The sequence below is a fragment of the Lasioglossum baleicum genome, chromosome 5 (genome assembly GCF_051020765.1).
Source record: "Lasioglossum baleicum chromosome 5, iyLasBale1, whole genome shotgun sequence".
In the NCBI taxonomy this organism is placed as follows: domain Eukaryota; kingdom Metazoa; phylum Arthropoda; class Insecta; order Hymenoptera; family Halictidae; genus Lasioglossum; species Lasioglossum baleicum.
The window spans coordinates 17165236-17186657 of NC_134933.1; the positions used below are offsets into that span (position 1 = coordinate 17165236).

At 46.8% G+C, this 21422-nt stretch overlaps 1 protein-coding gene across 1 annotated transcript in view; it reads right to left on the minus strand.

The window, feature by feature from the left end:
* The window catches only part of LOC143208610 (tyrosine-protein kinase-like otk), a 48104-nt gene that overhangs the window by 4346 nt on the left and 22336 nt on the right, over positions 1-21422 (minus strand). The window contains exons 3-8 of the mRNA XM_076423148.1: positions 6169-6292; positions 5003-5436; positions 3410-3706; positions 1878-2444; positions 751-1026; positions 482-667 (exon numbers count right to left, since the gene is read on the minus strand). Of these exons, the coding sequence (XP_076279263.1) occupies positions 482-667; positions 751-1026; positions 1878-2444; positions 3410-3706; positions 5003-5436; positions 6169-6292 (1884 nt within the window). The remainder of the gene's footprint in view (positions 1-481; positions 668-750; positions 1027-1877; positions 2445-3409; positions 3707-5002; positions 5437-6168; positions 6293-21422) is intronic.

A 21422-nucleotide genomic window follows, 5' to 3' on the forward strand; every position in this document is an offset into this window, starting at 1 on the left:
ACGACGGATCCAGAAATCGTCGATACTTGTGGTCGGGCAAAATGGTACGACACGTAGTTGGCAAAATAATGTACAGGGTGGTTTATTACTACCCGCGCGGTGTATTCAGGACACCACATGTATCACTGTGTGACTGACAATGAGTACTGTGTGGAGCACGAGAGAAAACTAACTCTTGCCCCATCTTGGAATGACCTCGAGCTCCAAAAATTAACCCTTTACACTCATATCTTATACCACAATACAGAACCATTTTCACGACACTGAATCTTTTGTATTCGATAGTCTGCTAAAACTTTAAGTGCGATATGAACAAACGTTCACTTCTCCGCGCGTATGAAATGTTTTTCATTAGAAAAACAAACGAACAGACAAACTTCTATTAGATTTTGGAGTTAAAATAGTTTCTAACGCCTGATTTTACAACGCGTCTTTAAACGATTTTTGCTCGACCGCCAGATATCTTTCCGCGATACGATACCTTCGGCCTGTTCCTGAAGATACTGCTGCTTCCTGCGACGACGACGGTACCGACAGTACAGCATCAAGCCCACGACAAGAACCATGTAAGCCGCAGCAGCGCTCAGCGTAATCGTCACCGTTTTCGTCATCATCGATCCGTCGTCGCTGACTTCCGGGTCCATATCGAATCTGTAGGTGTCGCCGGCTGCAAAGAGATAACGTGTCGTTACTCTCAGATAGGAATCGCGTACCGTAGAAACGTTTTGTACCACAGAATCAGCTCGTTACCTTTCACGTTCAACTGAACCTCTTCCCGTTTCAATCCTCCGCTGTTGCCCGCCGTGCATCCGTACTTTCCCTGGTCGCCCAAGTACACTTCCTTTATGTACAAAGTTCCGTTGCCCAGAACTTCGAAGCGAGAATTGTTCAAGTTGTTCATACGCGAGTCCTTGTCCCACTGTATGGTCGGCTTAGGGTCGCCTTCCGCCGCGCACGGCAACATCACCGAATATCCCTCGATCGCCTCCGTCGGGTTCAGCGGTTGAATCGTAAACTTGGGCGCGACTGTGTAAACCAACCAATCCAGTTAGCGTCGAGACAGATTCATTAACGCGACGAGAGCCGAATCTAATTTCATGTACTACAACCGTAAGTACTATCATCCACTGAAGCCGGGAGCATATCTCGCGGGACGGCACAGGGCGGGGGTACACGATTCAGTTATGCTTAGCCTGTTGCATACTCCGTTATCGAATCGAAATATAAATCGCTATATGGATGTCCGTAACCGAAAGAAGTGTCTTCTGAATCTCATAACTAGACTGCGGATTTTCATGCAAAATAAAAATTGTCTGCATCATTTTCAAGAGACTGGAGCCAGATAGACGTTCTTACTTCGATAATGTTAACAAGCTGAAAACACTACATTGGCATCGTTAATATTGTCAATATTCGCGTCAACATTGACGCTCTATACTCTATATTGAAGCGCACCAATACTCATTCCGGCAAGAATATTCGTGCCGCATGGTCGGGGCTGTTTCAGTGGTGTTCTTGGTGTGAATTTCGAAATGTGTTCCAGTTCGGATTTGGGTTTTCTAGCATTGACTCTTTCACTGTGCGAACAAAAAAAAATCAAAGAGAAAGAGAAATAGACGCTGGTCCAAAGAGTGGTACAAGCTGAGAAGCCGCTTTACACACGACTACTACCCATAACAAATGCAGAAAATTGTTATCTTGCATAAAGGTCCGCAGTCTACTCATTGCAACTAGAAATGCGAATACGAGGACTAATGTTCCTGCTATCCGGACATCTCATTTCGGATATTCGGATCCACTACTGAATCCAGACTTCAAGTGACAATGAGTAATCAGGATAGTAAGAGTCCTACTTGATGATACGCCATCGCACTTACTGACAACGTCGATGCTGATCGTGTGGTTGATCGATCCCTGAGCGTTGGTGGCAATGCAAGTGTAGCGGCCTTTGTCCTCCCCGAGGACACCGTTGAAGTGGAGCGTGCCGTTGATGTCCTGCACGTGTTTCGGGAATTCCTCGCCGGCGCCCTCCTTGATCCACTTGACCACGGGATTGGTCGCGCCCTGGGACTTGCAGGGGACCTTCGCCGTGGTGCCGAGCTCCAGCCGTTTGTCGACCGGCTGCGGGGAGAATTTGAGCTTCTCTTCGACGGTCAGGGTAGCCGGCTCCGAAAATATCGATGGGAAGCCTTTCGTGAACACCTCGCAGACGTAGGTCCCCTTGTCGGACAGGTCAGCGCTCTTGAAGTGCAGAGTCACGTTGCCGTGGTTGTCGGTGACTCGGTGTCTGGTCGGTCCTCCAGTTTCCTTCAACGGTTCCCCGTCTTTTAACCAGCGCACGTGGGTCACCGGCGGCTCCATTCCGGAATAGGAACACACCAACGTCACGGAATCGCCTTCCATCGCGCTCTGACTCTCCGGGGAAGCGATCAACGTCGGCGGAGCTGAAACGGAAACGCGGAATTCTTGAACGGTATTCAAAATATGCTTTCGAGATCGTGAAAATGTTTTCATCGGGAATTGTCCAATGAGCTCCTTCATGGTTGCATATATATTATAATGAAAATCGTATGTCGCAGTCGATTCATAGAAAAGGAAAGATTTGTGAAGGTTCTGGCCACAGAGCGGGGTAGGCGAGGGTGTCTTCACTTACCTTCCCCCAGACACATGCGGCTCTTCCACGAATGACGTGATAAAATAATCTATTTTTTTTTAAATTCAATAGTATTTGAATACAATTTTCAATCGGTCAGTGTGTTATGTATATCTAAATTCAAATGGTCAAATAAAATCATATAAAATATTAAGTAGTTTTATCTAAATTCAAATCCAATTCTAGTTTTATTCAGTGTACCTAGTTTTAACCGACTTCTAGAAACGGTTCTTGTAAAGAAATTTGGCTCTCAGAATTTGGCTCTTTTGACTAATGAGTAGACTGCGGATCTTTATGCAAAATAAAAAATGTTTGCATTGAATGTAGGACACAGGAGCCAAATAAAAATTGTATTCTTCTTTTAATTATTCTATTAAGCTGAAACTAACACATTAATGGCCTTAATTGTTTTAACATGCCCGCTGCTTTAAATTACATGTACCCATTTTTTTCATAAATGCATAAAATCCGCAGTCTACTAATGAGTTTGTCGACCACTGTCCCATACCATAGAAGAATAAAGTTCCACAGAAAAATTCTAACATGCATTTCGATGGAAGCTACGATGCAAAGGAAGTCTATCGGAAGGAACAAGAAGGGGATCAAAGATGTCCTCGTTCGGAAGGAAATAGTTATTTTGATGGCCCAGCTCTTTTATTATAACGAAGAATGGTCCCCCAATTTTTTGTCCATTGAACGTCAAATACCCTGTGCAAGTAACGTCGCGAATACGCTTGTAAATTTGCGTCGACTTACTCGATATAAGCACTTGAGCGGATATTTCGGTCTCCCCGGCCATATTCTCAGCGACGCAAGTATAATTGCCGTCGTCTTCGCCCATTCGAGCTTTCGCGACGATAAGCGTATTATCTTGAACGCGCACAGCCCCAGAGTCGCTTATAATGTGTCCCTTGGGATCTTTCCAGTAGACCTTGGGAGCCGGAAGTCCGGAGGGTTCCAAGCAGCTGACCTGAAGCTCCTGATCTTCTCCGACCACGGCCACTTGGTTCTGCAGCAGGGGCTCGAACGAAGCCGCGGACAAGTTCATCAAATCTGCGAAATACAACGATTCATTCGTCAGCAGTTGTTTCTGGCGAGACTTCTTAAGGTTTTACCTGAATCTACGTACTTTCAATTCATACAGTATAAAAATTTTGTACGTTCTCGTTGATGAATAACGAAATGCATCTACGTAGATTTCTACTTTCCTGGATAATTACCAGACTGTGGACCTCCTTATGAAAAATAATAATTGCCCGAGTCAATTGTAACAAACAGAAGATGAATGAAAATGTATATTCTCTTTCAAGTCGAAGATAATGCAACAATATCCTTATTAAATTCTTCCAGTCCATCCAGTCCATTCAGTTTCGTCATGAATGCATAAAAATGAGTAGATCAAATGAAGAAAACATGTAGAAGCATTTAAAAAGTTTTTAAATATTGTTGTATTGTTTTCAACTCTGTAAAGCTATCAAAACATGAAATATCTATGTAGCTATTGTACCTTGCAATCAATAATCCGCAAAAACCTCCGTTTAATAATTACGAAGTCGAACTACTACAATGATAATAGGTAGGCCAATCACAAAACAGAAAATATTTAACACTAAATCTACCAAGCATTAAGAGTATCTGGTAAATAAATGTTACTTTATAAAAATGGCAAAACTAAGTTTATTGAGATTGTCCGTAATTTTCAATATAATGTATGCTTGGATAAAGAAGTTTATTCCATTATTTTCCACAAATGAATTTCTATTAATTTGGTAATTGTAAAATGTAAGAGCGGTCATATGACCGTGTTAGGTTTAGTGTTAAAGCGTTTGAAGGTGCTATTATTTCCAACCGGTTCAAATTATCAAGAACGTAGACTCGTTGTTCCAAGATTGCAAGGATGCTTCTCATTTCTCGAAAATGCAAAGATGAGGTAATTCAGTAGTCAAAAGCGTTAGATAAAAGATTAATCTAGGCCGCGATCGCCCTCAAAAGACCTATTTTACGTTTACGAGGCGTGCATTATTCTGTACGCTTCCGAATAATGCAAGTTACGCCTCGTAAACGTAAAAATAGGTCTTTTGGGGCGATCGCGACCTACATTGATCTTTTACCTAGCGCTTTGGACTATCGAAAAACCTTATCTTTGCGTTATCGAGAAATCCGAAGGCTCATCCCGCCCCCTTGTAATCTTGGAAAAACGAGTCTACCCTCTTAAGGAAGGAGATAGAAGTTTGCACGCACTCCCTGTATCGTGCAATTAATTCAATTACGATCTAGCATTAAAATCCGCAGACCAACAATGATAATCGTCGGGCCCGAACTAACTGGGGGAAGCAAATGTATGCTTACAAGCTATTTGAAGCTCGACCGTGTAGGTGACGGTGTTGTCGTCCCTCTCCCCGTGGCAGGAATAGAATCCTTGATCCCTGTGCTCGGCGGAACGGATCACCAAAGTGCCGTTCTCGAGGACGGTTCTCTCGTCGTCGGTTTCCAGCGGGCCGATGTCCTTGAAGAACCATTGAACGGCGTCGGCATCCTCGAAGACGCAGTGGAGGACCGCCGATTCGCCACGTTTCGCGATTAGGTTCCTCGGGACGACCTTGATCGTGGCCGTCTCGTTGCCCGACACGGTCAGGGGATAGCTTTCCATCTTTGGCGACGACCCAGCCTCGTTCTTCGCCAGGCAGCTGTACATTCCGCTGTCCTCGGGAATCGCACGGTGAATATGCAGCTTCTTCTTCCGTACCTCGACTCGTTCATTTCGCACCAGCGGCTCGCGGTTTCTGCAAACAGTTTTGTCGTTTCGTTTCGACTCGATCACGCGTGAATACCTACCGACAACGACTCTGGGAATTTCGACAACAAATGAGAATCAACTTTACAACGGGTGTGGGTTTCGCGAGGTTGCACAGTGGTTTCATCCTCAATTGGCGAGGAAATATTCGGTTAGTAACAGAACGGGACATTAACGCTTGAGACGCGAAGTTAACACATTACCGACCGGTGATTATTGCATAATTTTGAAAAATCTATGGTACATGGCTAAACACTTTTTAATGGAACCTTCAATGGCAACATCAATTTTCATTGTGAACTAACAAGTCACCCTAGATTACGTTATCTAATAGTTTCATTTAAAATTGCAATGCGAAAGACAATTTCTATGCTTGTTTTTGATGCGGCACAATTATTGAAAATCCTATTAATAGGGTTCCGGTAGGTAAAGTGTTAAACTGTCCGATACATTATTTCGAAAGATTTCAACTCGACTATTATTTATTTAACGAACGCTTTCCAGTCTATCTCAATCAAGTACATATTAGCTTAGAACGGGACCTAGTGTTATCCTATTAGATGACATGAAGCTTATTCAATGAATTCCAGCTATTTTATAGAAACCACCGTGCGGCGGGATCGAAGTTGAGTCGAGTCGGGAAATTCGCGGAGCGATCGTAGCCGAGGTTGGCTCGCGGGACGCTTTTAAATAGGCGGCAAGTTACGCCGGTGTAACTAACTTGAACCACTCGTATTTCATGTCTCCGGAGCCGTCGACGTGACATCGAAGTTCAACCTCGCCTCCCACGTGAATCGCGGTGGGTAGTTTCGGCTGCTGTAGTTGCACGCTCGCCTCGCTGATCCCTGAAACAGAAATTCCCGCGGATCGATCAGGCCACGGGTTCTTGCGAATAATTTAGCAACCTCTGACGCACCCCGCCGCCGCCGTCGTGTACCCGGTCGCGCTTGAAACTTTTATTCGATATCGGGCGAATATACTTTCGAGGGTTGAAATTCGGTGATACCTTTGTGAGAGCCCCGACTCACCGACGCGTACGAGCGTCGACCGCAGCACACCGCATGATCCGGCGAACGAAGGCGGACCTTAAAAGCGGAGAATCCGGTTCACGGATCAAAAGGGATCGTTTTCGAGGGCAAGGTCGGCCGTCCGCGAGACAAAAACTGGACGAAGGGAATCAAGAAGCTCTCCCCAGTCAACCGTACTTCCCCGAACAAAAGGTCGCGACTAGAGAGCCGGCACTCGGTGGAGCTCGTGAATCCTTAAAACGTGAGCCGAGTTATTTGCCGACCGCCGCGCCGCGCGCCACCCTGGTCCACCAAAGTCTCAGTAAATTAAGAAAAAACGAGGAGACGAGAAATCGTGAAGCGTTTCTTCAAACCGAGGAACCGGGGAACACCGGCCAAAAGACGCGGTTCGTCGAGGGATCCCTTTTCTTCTGGCATCCTTTCGTTGCAGAGCTGTCCTTTTTCCCCACGTCTCGCGGTTGTTCCGCCATCGTCCTGTCGCAGAACCCTCCTGTCCCGTCCCGTGCATTCGTCGTGGACGCGGGACGAATCGAGCGCGCAACAACGAGCAAAAAACCGAACCGGAGAACGAACCAAAGAAGCAAAGGCCGGAATCAAGCGCTAGGCAGACAATCGGGAAGAACAACGACGACCAGGAGGAGAAGAGAGGGAGAAGATGGGACGGATGGGTTCGCGCACGATGTTTTATTTGATTCGATTAAATCCGTGGGTTTCGAGGCGGTCGCTTCCCCGGTAGAGGTTACACTCGCTTCCAGACCGCCGGTTGATCCTTGCCGAGCAAAAAGGAACGAGGACGGAATCGAACTGACATTCCCAGGAGCAAGTTCCACCCTCTGGCTGGGCTCTTCTCCTGCTCCTTCGTCTTCTTCTCCTTGTTAGCCGTCGTCGTCGTTGTCGTCGTCGTCGTTCTGCTCGGTCGGCAATTGCTTTCCCTTCCATTGTCCTACGGATGCTCTTTCCCCGTTCTGAAATTACGCTCGGCCCTGTCTTCTGCGCTTTCTACCGAGCGTTCCCGACGATAGGATTTCACGGAACTCGAGACCACTCGTTCCCGATCTCGTTCCACCGGTTCCTCCTCCGCGAAACAGATTTTCCTCGAGCGACTCGTTGCCGGGTCGCGTAGCGCTCTCGATTTGCAACGACATGCGAATGTGCGATTGACGAATCTCTTGAATCATATATCTGTGGTTGCAGGAAGAACGCCGCATGTCACACACACACATACTTTCACTTTCGAGATATTGCCGTTTAAAGTTCCGATCACTAATGCTTTGACGTGGGACATCGCTTAAATGGCATTACATTTTGGAGCCTTTCGAATTTATTTTCATGATTTTTATCAGGTAAATACGTAAATCCTATACTATGAAGTTCTATTAATGCACAAACTCAAATTTTTTGAAATTGTGTGCTGCGCTTTTCCTGACAACCACAGATATTAATACTTATAGCTTCGAATAACATGCCTTGTTCCAAGATTACATCGTCGTTACCCGATGACGGTTGTGGGCAAAGTATTAGGTGTACACGTACAGTGTACATACAAATAAGTTCTTGGCCTGAGAATTAAGTATTCGAACCGAAACATTTTTTTCAGACCTGGCTCCGTCAGATTATTACTTGTTCACATCGCTACAACATCATTTGGTGGATACACACTTACAAACAGTTGAAGAAATCGAAAAATGCCTCGCAGACGAAGTGTGTAGAAGCAAATGAAGACTACTTTCCCGATTAAAACATACTTGTATTTTACCACGTTTTTATTAGCTCGCTTTCTCGTTTGTTTGTCTGTTCGGTGGCAAATTTTGCAATCGATTTTAAACTAACTTCCTGATTAGCTAGAGACTTGAAATCGGTTACATGTTATTCTTTTATTTTATACACATAGTATGTACGTACTTGTACATATTCTCTTTTTCCTAAAATCCCACATGGATGGAAGCTACTTTGCAGACAAAGTCGACGTGACAAGCGGCGCGACTTATGGGACGATCCGACGACAAGCAGGCTCACCTGTCAACGGGAGGGGTCAATAACGAGTTGATCTCACCGCGAACAGGAAAGGAAATCCGAGACAGGAAGGGGCGCGTTACCATCAGTTTACCCGAAGCAGGAGTCGTTCTACGGCTTCGCTCGTTTGTTTTCGTCGTCGCGTCGATGAATCGGTCGGGGCCGAAAACGCGGAGGCGAGCTTCCGCTTTCGTCGTCGCGTCGGGGCGGTGATACTCGTGAGAGTGAGAGAGAGACAGAGAGAGAAAGGCAGGACAAGCTTATCGATATCGAAATAAGAAGGAAGAAGAGGAGGAAAAAGGAAGAGAAAGAGCGAAGCGCGCAGCCAACCCGACAGGGTTTCATAGTTTTCGACGCATCAGCGTCCCGACACGGGTTCCATTTCATTAGGCGGTGTGGCGGCGTGGATTCAAACAGCGCACAGCTTCATCGATCGAATTTCCCATTACAAAATTATCCTCGGAGCGGTGGAACTTGCAGTGCAAAGGACTTCGAGGACAAGCGCACACGTCATTAGCGAATCTCCGGGCCGTATTGCCTCGATTCTATCGCCGCGTTCCGTTTCATTTCCGACGAGTCGTGAGACGCGAGTCTCGGGAGCGTCTGGGAGATGGAATCCGAGATGATTCGGCGGCCGGGAATCACCGAAAATACTTGCGGGGACAGAATTTACTTTACATGGATGCCTGGTTACCCGTGAAATGGAGACGAGTACTACCGGCGCGCGGTGCTCGGCGGCCGCATCCCCGAGGTGGCATTATTAACAGCCGACTGAGCCGCGCAGCCTGTCCAATCCCCTTACTTTTATTCGCGACGATGCTTCTACCAGCCGACAACTTTCTTTTTTTCCTTCTTTTTTTTTTTATCGCGCCGAAGTCGAGTCGACGCGGGAACGAGACTCGCGTCAAGAGGCCAGATTCGCTCCGCAGTGTCTTGGGGGAAACCACCGGCACTCGGCTCTCTCGACGTTCGACGTTTCCCTTACGGGCTGATTACTTTGCGAATTAATCTTTTCCGTTAATGCCCGCAGTTTTCCATCTCCTCGTTCCTTGCCGGCGGGACAGGAGGGATGCGTCTGCGTGTCCTCGGCGAGGAAGGACCTCTCTAACCCTTCTCATCCAACCGGAAACGCAGAGCTGCGACGCCGGAGTTTCAACGGTAGCGGATTCCGACGTTCGAGATTCGGAACACAATGGCGCGCGCGTTACACGTACGACAAGGGACGTAATTACGGCGTTCGTTTGTTCGATGATACGTTATAACGCGGCACAAATGTACCGAAACAAAATGATCGGGAAACAGTGAACGAGCAGAAAACCACGCGGAATATTTCTCGGTGAACTCGAGCGCGGCGCGGAGCGGAGCCCGGCCAGAAGGGTAGTCTGCGGAATAATAATCGAAATCTATTGATATAGAAAGCGCGTCCTTTGATGTGTCTCGATTACTTCGCACCTGTACCGTTCGCGTCGATATTAATTACTAGCAATTAGCGGCGCAGACTCGCCATTATACGCGGCTACGATGCGAAGCGAAGCGTTTCCCGGTGCGCGCGGCGCGTTAACTTTGCAAATTACTCCTTTCAATACCGCATCGAACAACGTTTCGCGGACAAAGCGGCGGCACGCTGGGGAGGAAAAGGAAACAGCTGGTTCGAAAACGTTGCGTCCGGATAACGGGCCACCCTCACCTCCTTCTGTTTCTACTCTTTCTCCTCTTGCTCTCTGATATTTGTCCCTCTCTCGGGTTCTGTGGTCCGCGCAGCGCGTTGCCTTTGCTCGTTCTCTTTCACCCTTTTTTCCTGTCGCAACGGGGCCTTGGGTGCGCGAGCGTATTAAAGGGCCGCGTTAAAATGCCCGCGCGCGCCCGCTCTTTTCCTCCGACATTGAGTCCATTAAAGAGCATTAATCTCGAGGAGTTATCCTCGAGGAGGCGGATATTTTCGAGGGCTGCCGCTGCTCTCTGTCGTGGCACAATGCGACAATAAACAATCACAAAGCCCAGAAGAAAGGAGGAAATATCGCGAAGGGATGACCGTGAGAGGGCTAAAGCGCTTAGTGGGAGACAAGAATTCAGGGATAAGGCGGCCGAGCTCGGGCCGGCGGGGAAAGAAGACGCAAGAGAGAAGGGTGCGGTAAGAAGGGCTCGTTTGTAATCGCGAAATTCAGTTTGCGTTTCCGAGGTATCCACGAGATTTTGCCCGACCTCTCGACTCGATTCTCCCCCGCCTTCTCTCTCTCTCGCTCTCACTCCTTTTTTCTTGCCCTTTTACATCTCTTTCTCTCGATGCTCCGTTTTCTCCGTCGGTTTTACAGGGTTTCCCGTGTCCTCCTCGAGCCTTCTCTCTTCCCGGCTCTCTTCACTACTCGGAAAGCCGTGTTTAAATGCACAAACGAAGCGAGAGATCAAAGGTACCGCCCCGGCATGGCACCGCCGGCGGTGCGCGCGCGCGTGTTCGTGCCGCTAAGTGAGAGCAGGAGAAGAAAACCTGAAGAAAAGGAGGGAGCGGTAACGAGAGAACCGACAAAAGAGAGAGAGAGGACAGCCCGAGAAGAAAGGGAGAGCAACGTTTATTATTATCATCGCTTACGCAGCCAAAGACCGGCCCCGGCCCGGCCCGTCCCGCCCCACCTTCGTCGACGCTCCTACCCGCTCCTTCTCGGCATCCACTAAACCGTGCAGTCGTCGAGATTAACTTTCGTGTAAACACCGTGGAAGACGCGCGTGCGTACCGAGCATGGTGGCCTCGTGCGGCCGCAGCCACGATCACTGTATCACTGTATCACTGTACTTATGTATCGCAGTCACAGCTACAGCCACAATACCAACCCCAGCCCGTTCCCGGAGAAACAGACCTCTGACACCGCACCGGCAACCTTGTCAACCTTGTCGCCAAGACCCTGAAATCTTCAACGTTCTCTCCGTTCAGTCTTCCTTGCTCACGATTGCGATTTACTTCTAGTTTCGCCGGTGTTTCTCCGCCCCATTTATCCGCGGAATTGAAATCTTTTCTCGTTCCTCGATGGCATTGTTCGCTATCTACGATCTACGATCCACGCGCGGTAGATGTCACGGTAAAAAATTGACGGAGGTCGGTCTTCGGGGAACAGGAGGCTGTCCAGAGCAGGAACCGTCTGGCCCACTCGGATGTAACGCGATACATATTCCTTTTCCAGAGGGGGATATCGAGGACGGATCGGGAACGCGTCGACGTACGGCTGCATGTAATCGTTCCGGGGTAGTGGAATCCATCAGGACGCGAACCACCCAGGCACGACACAGTAGTTCGAGTCAACCCGTGGCCAGACAGTATTCTCTCCGTAACTGTGAAAACTTCGAGTCTGCTGAGTCACAGATAGAGACGAATAGCGATTGAAGACGGAAGCGGGACCGAGGATCGATACGTTTGGCAAACATAGAGACTCGCGCGAGCTCACAGCCTTCTAAATAAAAAAATATATTAAAAAACTGTTTAAAAACCACGCTTATATTAAAATGCACTAAAAAGGAGAAAATAATTTTTTTCCTGGTTCTACCAAAAATTTAATATGAATTTAAATAAAATCATGACATTAGTGACTAAAAATAAAAGCGTGGGGAGCCCACGAAGATTACGTCAATATAGTTTAGCACCCCACGCTTTTATTTTTATAGTCACTAATCTCATGATTTTATTTAGACCTTATATTAAATTTTTGGGGGAACCAGGAAAACAATTATTTTCTCCTTTTTAGTAGGTACATTTTAATATAAGCGCGGTTTTTAAACTACTTTTTCTACTTTTTAGTTTTTTTCTACTTTTTTAAAATTCGATTACAAGATTTGATGCATACAACGACGACACGGCAAGCTAATATATAAGCGTGGTAAAAAGATAAAAATTCTCAGTTTTTGGTTTTTCGGCCACGAAACATCTGCCATCATACTTGTCTCGTTTTTCTGATTAGGATGACAGAAAACTAGCGGGAGGGGAACGGGGCAAGAGGAACGCAAAGGCAATTTGAATGGTCAGGCTTCTTTCCCCGTTCCCTTCCCGCTAGTTTTCTCTCGTGCTCCAGCACTGTATGTACGTAGAGAACAGTGTGGTGGAAACGGGCTGGCCGATAATTATCGCGGCGCGTACCACGTAGCGGACATTACTCGAGACGCGGATACTTGAAGCGTGACCGCCAGACGGCACAGTCGAGGATGGCTCTTTAATTATCGAGAAATTCGTCGCGGCGCGCGAGAGATCTCGTCGAACTAGCGCGCGCGCGCGAAAAGAACCCACCTCGGTAGAATTCGAGAAAGCGGATCTTCTAGCTATAAAATTCATGAGAGATCGGTTTTCACCTGCTTCCGGCCGTCCGTCTATCGTCGAGCAAGCGAACCGAGACTCCGATAACAGATTATCGAAATCGATTAACCATCCGGTTATCGTCGGATGCACTTTCCTGCTTCAATTTCCATTTCTTCCAAGCGGTGGAGCCGATCGGCGCGTATTTCACAAGCGAAGCGTGCTCGATTCCCGTCTCGTAAAGAACGTATCACGAGCCTGCAACCGACGCGAACCGAGCAAGCCGAACGGGAAACTTGTTGTAACACAGTCGTAAACATTTTCACCGGCAGCTTGCGGTTCCATTTTCTTTCCATCTAAGACGATTACAGCCTTTCTTTATTTATGACTTTTGAATAAAACAAGAAGATTTCTATCCTTTGAAACGCCGGAGGAAGTTTTCCGTACTCCCGCTGTAACGGCGTAGTAAATGTAGTAAATGCCTCGGGTTATGGAATTGTCGGTTCTCGCGAACTGCTGGTTCGCGTCGGAAAAGGAGGCCGAACAACACAATTCGCGAACTTTTTGTTCGGCGAAGAAGCGAGTTGAACCGAGAGGAAATTCGAGCCGCGCCAGGACCGGTTTTCATCGACAAACGGGAGCGTATCGACGCTGAGACAATAGTTTACGAGTTCGAGGGTTTCACGGGAACGTGGCTCGAGGCGATCTAAAAACAGCCGCGGAAACAAACGGCGGAAGTGGCTTTTCCTCGACAAAAGGAGGGTAAAAATTCCCGTGGCGGCCGGGGCCAGAGCCCGATATTGAACCGAGCCCGCTCACTCGCACAGCCCGATCGAACCAATAGATTCGTTTGGAGGCGATCGCGGACAAGAGGAGGCAAAAGGCAGCGCCCTTTTGACGACCCGGAACGTTATTAAACTTTTAATATGGACGCGGAGCAAATGGCAACGGCTACGATAACAGAGAAGCATGGCCGACAGATATCAATCGTTTGGCTTTCGTTTCGCGTCCGATCTCCGCGCCGTAGAAACGCCACGTAAAGACAGGCTCAGGCACCTAACTTGGCCATCTGCAATAACTTCTAAATTATGCGTTGCACAGTGGCGTATTCGGCCCGAAAGCGACTCTGGGTCACCACTCGAGTGCTAAGAGTTAAAACAGTAGAAACATTAGAAGAAACTTGAGGTATCCATTATTACTAGACAGCGGACTTTATGCATGTAAAGAAAGTGCGTAAGTGCATTCCTTTAATTTGAATTTGCCGCTCACTTACGAACGCGGCCAATGAGAAGGATACAAGTTGACATCTACAACACGCGATCAAGCGTAGTAAAATAAAGAAGCGAATAAGATTAATAAAACTAAACAAGGGAATTTACATCAAGGATAGAATAAATTTTAATGTCGTTTCTCTTTGTTACAGGTAGCTATAAGATAAAGCAATGTAAATAGTAGTCATACATAAGTTACGAATATATTAAACTCTTTGTTACAGAAACTCAGTATTGTTTATTTGACCGTGTCAGCCCCTACGATATAACAATAGACATTATATGCATTTATGAGGAAATTGGTTGGGTGAAATATAAAACAGTAAAAGATTTAAAAAATAGGGGAATAACAAAGTCTTTAAGGGATGAAATCAATTTGTACGTCATTCCTGCTTTCCACAATCAATGCAAAACATTCTTATTTTGCATAAAAATCCGCAGTCTAATTATTACTCTATCTATTATAATACTACATAAAATGTTTGATGAGTTTAATGTTTAATGTTTAATGAGTTATCATTATAGTTATCATTAGTACGAATTAGAAAATATCTGCTAAAGTAATAATTTTTCGTTATTAGTGCATAAAAAATATACGGTTACGTTTAAAAAATCAAAGTTGATCTTCGAATATCCAAACGCCTTCGCTCATAAAGAAGTCGCGTCGTGTCCCGCTTGATGCCAAGTAACATATGTACAAATCATTGTTTTGTGCAACGCGCAATTTAAAAGTTATTCGCGGTGATCAAGTTAGGTGCCTCGCGCCGTACATTCGTGGCGCAGTGCACGACGTAACTGTCCGCTTTCAGCGTTTTGTATAAAGGAGATTTCAAAGTGTTTCTGGCGCAACAGGGACTGCTGAAAACGCGAGACAATAATTCTTGCGGCGCGAAAGCAATTTAGCGGCCTTAATTCTCGTCGACGACCGTGACTACGGTGCTTTTTATCTCGCGCGGAGCAGAAAGGAAGGATCCTCGAGCAGGCGGTAAACGACAGGCTCGAAAAATGCTACTTAAAAGGAATTCTTCTCTGGCGTTTTCTCGCGGGAGCCCCGTTTACGTACCTCGTAAACGTGGCGCGACGCGACGACCGGTGAAAACGAGCCCCTGTGAGCTAAAAAGACTTGAAAGGAAAACGCCGAAGAGCACGGGACAGGCTAGGCGGTGACACGAGGCGGCCCAGGAAAAGCGATATCGCGCGTCTGCCTCGTTTGCCTCGCGCGGTCACGATCCAGAAACCGAATCTGTTATGTTTTTTTCTTTCTCGGGGGGTAACTTTAGCCTGCCACGTGTCTGGTTGCAGAGCAGCGACACGCGGACCAAGGCGCTTCCGAAAACCGTGTTCTTTGAAGCGCTTCGAAAATTGGCCGCGATTCGTCGCGCCTGTAAACGCTGGGGACTTTTTCGATAATGGCGAAAGCCTTCGGGGGCTGCGCGTCGAATGCGCGCCGTCCTCCTCCAGACGGGACGCAACATTTTTCGCAGGATTCCCTCGAAACGACGCGAAAAAGGAAAAAGGAAATGGAAATAACGAGAACGCGTCGCGCTCGGGGCGGCGCGGCGCGGCAGAAAACCCGTCGCCGAGATAAAAACGAAATTATTTTCCCCGCTGGATCGAAACGAGAAAGGAGGCGAAAGAGGCATCCATCGGTCGGGGAACTAAAAGCATCCCGTTTCAAATCTAATATCCCTCGAGAAGACAAAGCACACTCCCCTTGTAGATCGTTTACGTACATTGTAAACCGAAAAGGACATAAAAGAACGCCGCCAAAGGGGTGACGGGTGGCAGAGGCGAGCCCAAAGGGGAGTAGAAAAGCACGGTCGAGCACGGCGGAACGCAAACGGCCGTGTCCCGTGGACGTTTTCCGCGCTCGCGGAGCCGCGGAATCCCGAAACGGTTCCGCCTTTCCACGAAAGCTGAACCGCTGTTTATCCTAGACGAGCAAACAAACCGTGGTTTTCTCTGGAAACCTTCTGTCGAGAAAGAAAAAGCGCGCGACAAGCTGCGCCACCGCGCCGCAATCTGGTCGGGGGATGGGTAAGTCTGTCTGGCCGGCCTGTTCCTTCTAAATTATTAACGTGTTACACCGTTACGTCGTTGCGACTCGTGTCGAGATTCGCGACGAACCTCGTTCTTCTGCTCGCGGCAGGGTACAAGCTCGCGGACAGCTCGAGAAAGAGAGACGAAGCGCAGAGTCGAGAGGGAACGGGTTGTCGCCATACAGAATGAAGCACGGGGAGACACGATGTTGTATTCCGTTAGCCAGCCCTTCATTGCTTAATTCGCCTTGCGGAATTCCGGAATGGAAGTCTCTGAAGTTGATGAAAAACGGGGTACAGTATACAAAATCAGTCTCTTAATTGGAGAGTGGATCTTTATGCAGAATAAAAATTTTCTAACTGAATTGCAACAAACTGGAGTGAAACAGAAATTTCTTTTCTTTCTTGATATATTTTATAGGTCGAAAATAATATGATAGTCATTTTTTTAGTTTAATAATCATTTCTCAGACTTGGTTTTACGTTTGCAGCCCATTTCGAGACGCGTTCGCTGACCCATTGTGTAAATGTCCTTGAGCGATCTTCGAGAACCAAAATATTATAGGTCAATGAATTTGTCTCACATTAATGACACACGATGTCCTCCCAGAAATAGTGTACGCGTAAAGGTCGGTTTGTCTTAGCCAATCCAGGCCACTAAGACAAAACCTTACTGCCCTGATTTTGTAACCAGTATTTTCCAAAAAGCTAAAATACTGGATACAAAACCAAGGTATGTAGTAAGGTTCTGTCCGACTGGCTTGGACTGGCTAAGGTAAACCGACCTGTATTCGCATCGGATATCAATATGACCGCATCGGACAGTGACGAGGAGCTGGCTCTCCTCGTCAAACTTTTAGACAAAAAGAAACCTGAAACGAAAAAGTAAAAAATCGGGGTCGCATTTGGGTGCATCCGAATATGGGACTTTATTCAAGGAGTTACTTAAGTACGACGATAAATTCTATCAATATTTCAGAATGTCTCAGTACAAATTCTTTAATTATTAAAACGCAGAAATGTTGAAAAAATTGCGATTGGTCGAAATTACAAAGAAAATACTAAAAGTTGTTGTGTATTGGAATGATTGTATTGTAGATATCTTTAGTAGAGCACGCGTATTACAATAGGGGCTGCACAAAGTCTAAATAAAATCAACCTTGTCATTTTTATAAGGGCATATTTACATTTGATATTTACATATTTAATATTTACAATATTTAATATTTACAATATTTAATATTTACATGAAATCAGTTACATTTAAGGCTCGGTAGGTTTAGTGTTAGAAAAGCATGATACAATATTTTGTCGTGCCGATACCGGTCTAGGCCGTTGTCGGTACGTGACGGCCGTGCTATACAGTGTAGATCGACCTTAAAAGAAATTCATACCCTCTCAAGAGCTCGAAGTTTGTGAATGGAATCGGTGACCCAGAGACGAAGAAAAAGGTTGAAGGTCAGTAGGAAAAAAGGAAGAGGTCTGCTCCGGCTCGACTCGCGTCAAGATTAGTGTAAGAAAATTTGGAGTGGAGGTCGATGCGGTAAATTAGACCCGTCCAGGTAAGTTTGCCTAAAAAATCCGCAGTCTACTAATCAGTCTCTAGAGGTCTTTAGCTTTTTTTAGTGATTAGCTTATAATAATAGCAAGTTAAGTTCGCTCATACATTTCAAAAAAAGATTAAAAGATTTCTACTACGATTTTGGCTTAGGGTGCAAATCATTGTACAGTTTACCCTACATAGAAGTTTGTTCCGGTTTGAAGAAAATGAATCTCCGGCTTGGTATCGCCGGACAAATGGTTAATGAGATCCTGCAGAGTGTAGAGTGTAGAGAAGCTGCGAACTCGTAACTCGGGCAACCCGAAACTATTGTCGCGGACACATCGGGCTATCTCTCGTATACCTCACGACGTGTAGCCGCTCTGAAATCCGACCTAGTCATCGACGCTCGAACGGAACGGCATTTATCGTGGTGAGGTTCGAGGCTCGAGGAGAAGTTTGTCTCTCCGTAGCGTTTAGGCTATTCGACGCCTACGAGTTTGCTCGATAAACGCGAGGAGCAGCGTGGGCGGCTCGACCGATTAGTCGAACAATACGAATAAATGTTCTGTTCCGATCTGCGTCGGTCCCCTTTGAAATACCGTTGGACGCGTCGTTCTTTTTTCGTGGAACTCGATACGATATCGTGCCGGTTGAAAGAGAGAGAGAGAGAGGGAGATAAGCTTCGTCCGAGAGGCGTTGTTTGCACGGTACCAAAGCAACGGCGAGCACGGGCGAGAACGAGCTAGGAAGGATCGAGGAAGGATCGAGGAAAGACACACACCGCCAAGAAATCGATCGTGCGTTCGACGGGGCGGATATCGGAAAAAGTCACCCTCCAACTACATACATACCTTCCCGATTCTGCCCGTGTCACAGTTTATTACGGTGAAAGAAAAGTTGCAAATATTTTGCACTTCGAATTCGCCATTTTTCAGGTGATATTTGCCTTTTTGCAAACCAAATTCACCCTTTTGCAGACGAAATTCATTCTGTGGCAAATTAAATGCACCCTTTTGAAATCCAAGGTTTCGTCGCGTGTAAGAATGGGCAGATGTAAAATATTTATTTAACACTGAACCTATCGAACTTTAAAAGTAGCCGGTACATGTTATCTTATAAAAATAACAAGATTAAATTTATTTGGACTTTGTGCGGTTCACATTATAATATCTGCGCTATACTAAATATACTCATTTAATCATTTGCCACGAAAGCATCTCTATAATTTCAATAATCGTGAAATAAAAAGGGGGTGGTGGATTTATTATTAACAGTATATGTATACTGTATACATAGTTTCATCTATGTACAATGGTTCTTCTATCGATGCTTGAGGTAATTTCATAATCATTATGACAATTTGAGGGTGTAATCATTGCAAAAATGATATCTACAATGGTTCTTCTATCGGTGCTTGAGGTAATTTCATAATCATTATGACAATTTGAGGGTGTAATCATTGCAAGTCTGATTCATGATTTGAAAATTCACAAGGAACTCCTTCGAAAGCGTTCATCATTGAAGAATATGGTGGTGGAAGTAGTAAAGTGTACATTGTAGAGGTTACTGCGTTCACTCGAATTTTATAGTAGTCTCCTAAAGAAATACTTAAAGTAACCGTAAAGTGTTTGCCTCTTGAGTGCGAAGTCAATAAGATTCAATGGTCAAAGTGACAAAATGGTTGTTTCTCTCTCGAGTCATCTCCGAGATGAAATTGATTCGCAAAAGGATGAGTGCGCATCGGAAAGGGGTGAATTTAATCTGTGAAAAGGTTGAATTTGGTCGGTGCAGGGGTTAATTTCGAGTGCGGAACCTCTATGGAGAGAGTTCGAATCGGATTTTCGGCGTCCGAATAAACAACCGATTTTTCGCGTCGGAATCAGCCGTTCGGTTCGCAGCGCCGCGTTAAGGGATAGATAGAAAGGGAAGACGGAAGAGAAAGAGGTGGTAGCTGACGTGACTGTCTGGAAGACGAAGAAGGCGAATCGAGGGTGAGACGGCCAGATGGAAGAAGGAGGGATGGGACGGAAGGGGAAGCTGAAGGTGGAGGTGGAGGCGGTGGTGGCGGTAGATGCGGGGATCGGGGAGCCACGCAGAGAGAAAGAGTGTACATCGGCTGGAAGGAAGAGAGACACAAGCGGGACATCGAGGCTGAGCGGCAGAGCGGCAGAGAACCGCGGAACGGGTAAGAGAAACAGAAAGAGAAAGAGAAAACCAAGAGTGGAGAGAGAGAGAGAGAGGAGAAAGGAACGAGAGAGAGAGACGGAGATGGGTGCAGGGTGGTTCTGTTCGGGGGTCGGTCGTTGCCATGGGGATGGTAGTAAGGCAGGGAAAGGGAAGGGAGGGTCGGTCGATGCAAACGCACCATAAAGTTTTATGGCTCTCCAGAACTGTACCTATCCGCCCTCGTCTGCCAGCTCTGGGTCGGCGACTCTGCTCCTCGCTTCGGGAACCTACTCGCTTGGCCTGTTGGAATTTTTTTTTCCATAGGAAAATCAACGTGTATTTCTCTCCACGGGGATAGAAGGAAAACTTGCCGCGACTCTACAGATTATCGACATTTATCCCCGATCATCGTTCTCCGAGAGGCCTCGCGCCGCCCGTGAACAGAGCGTTTAATGTTAATTATCCACGATTCGTCGGGCCGACGGAAATCGTTTTAATTGACCGACCAAATCGGTGAACGTCCGAATATCGTGGACCGTTAACGAGCGAGAATCGATTCCTGCTCGATAGTACTGCGTCGGTGTACGCGTGTGAGTCGGCTCGATTCGATACGATTCGATTCGATTCGCGGGACAGGGGTGATTCTGTTAATGGAAAAAAGGGCGAGGGGCGAGAGTCGAGAGAGAGAGAGAGAGAGAAGGGTGGAGGGTTTGCCAGGGATTTTTAGGAGCAAAGTTACTAACGAACGCGACTCCGCCTCGTTACTTCGCGCGCCGCAATTATTTCGTGCTGCTTCGACTTTCAAAGCTGTTTATACATTATACATCGATCGGCGTATAACCGTTGAATAATCCCCCGCGATTTCCGTTCGGCAGCGATTGAATTTTCGGGAAAGCCTGGAGAGCCCGGAGCTGCTGGGAGCCCGGCAGCGGTTGCGTCCCGCGGGAACGCTTCGAACAAGGGCCCGAGAGCATTCTTTTTCGACCTCGATCGTGTATCGATGATATCGCCGCTGTCAACGAGACAGCGAGCTGGAAAGCGTTTGCATCCTTTATGATGCGTCGTAAAAACGACGAGATAAATGCCGCTTCGGAATGCAGACGTTCGAGATACGGTATCGCTCATCGCCGATGACGGACGCCGGGATTACCGGGGGTAATAAAACTGGAGGACAACAGCGTCCATTCGTTTGCTTTTTGGGAAACGAGAGGACTCGACGCTGTTTGCCCACGAGAACGAGAGTGAGAGAGAGAGAAGAGAGGCTGTTCGCGCAGGAGATAGCACCGTGAGAATCGAGCTCGTCGGTATACCTTTGAAGAAATAAAAAGCAAATATTGAAACGGAACGCGCTGAGTTTGTACGGTTGCCTGGGGGAAAGTTCTCGGTGACATTCTATCGCGACGAACAATATACACGCGATTCGCGTATCGACACGATACCGACCGGCCTGAAGATGGCCGAGAACATTTCTACGAAAACCCTTCCGCGGTTTATCCAGATCTTTCCGATCCGGGAGATCTGTATGTTGGGAACACGAGAAAAGTGTTGGGTGCAGCTTGTTGATTGTTGCTTAGCACATACTCGTGTTCTCGATGTTCTCGGAAAGTTGCCGAATATTGAACCAAGCTCAAGTCAGTTAACC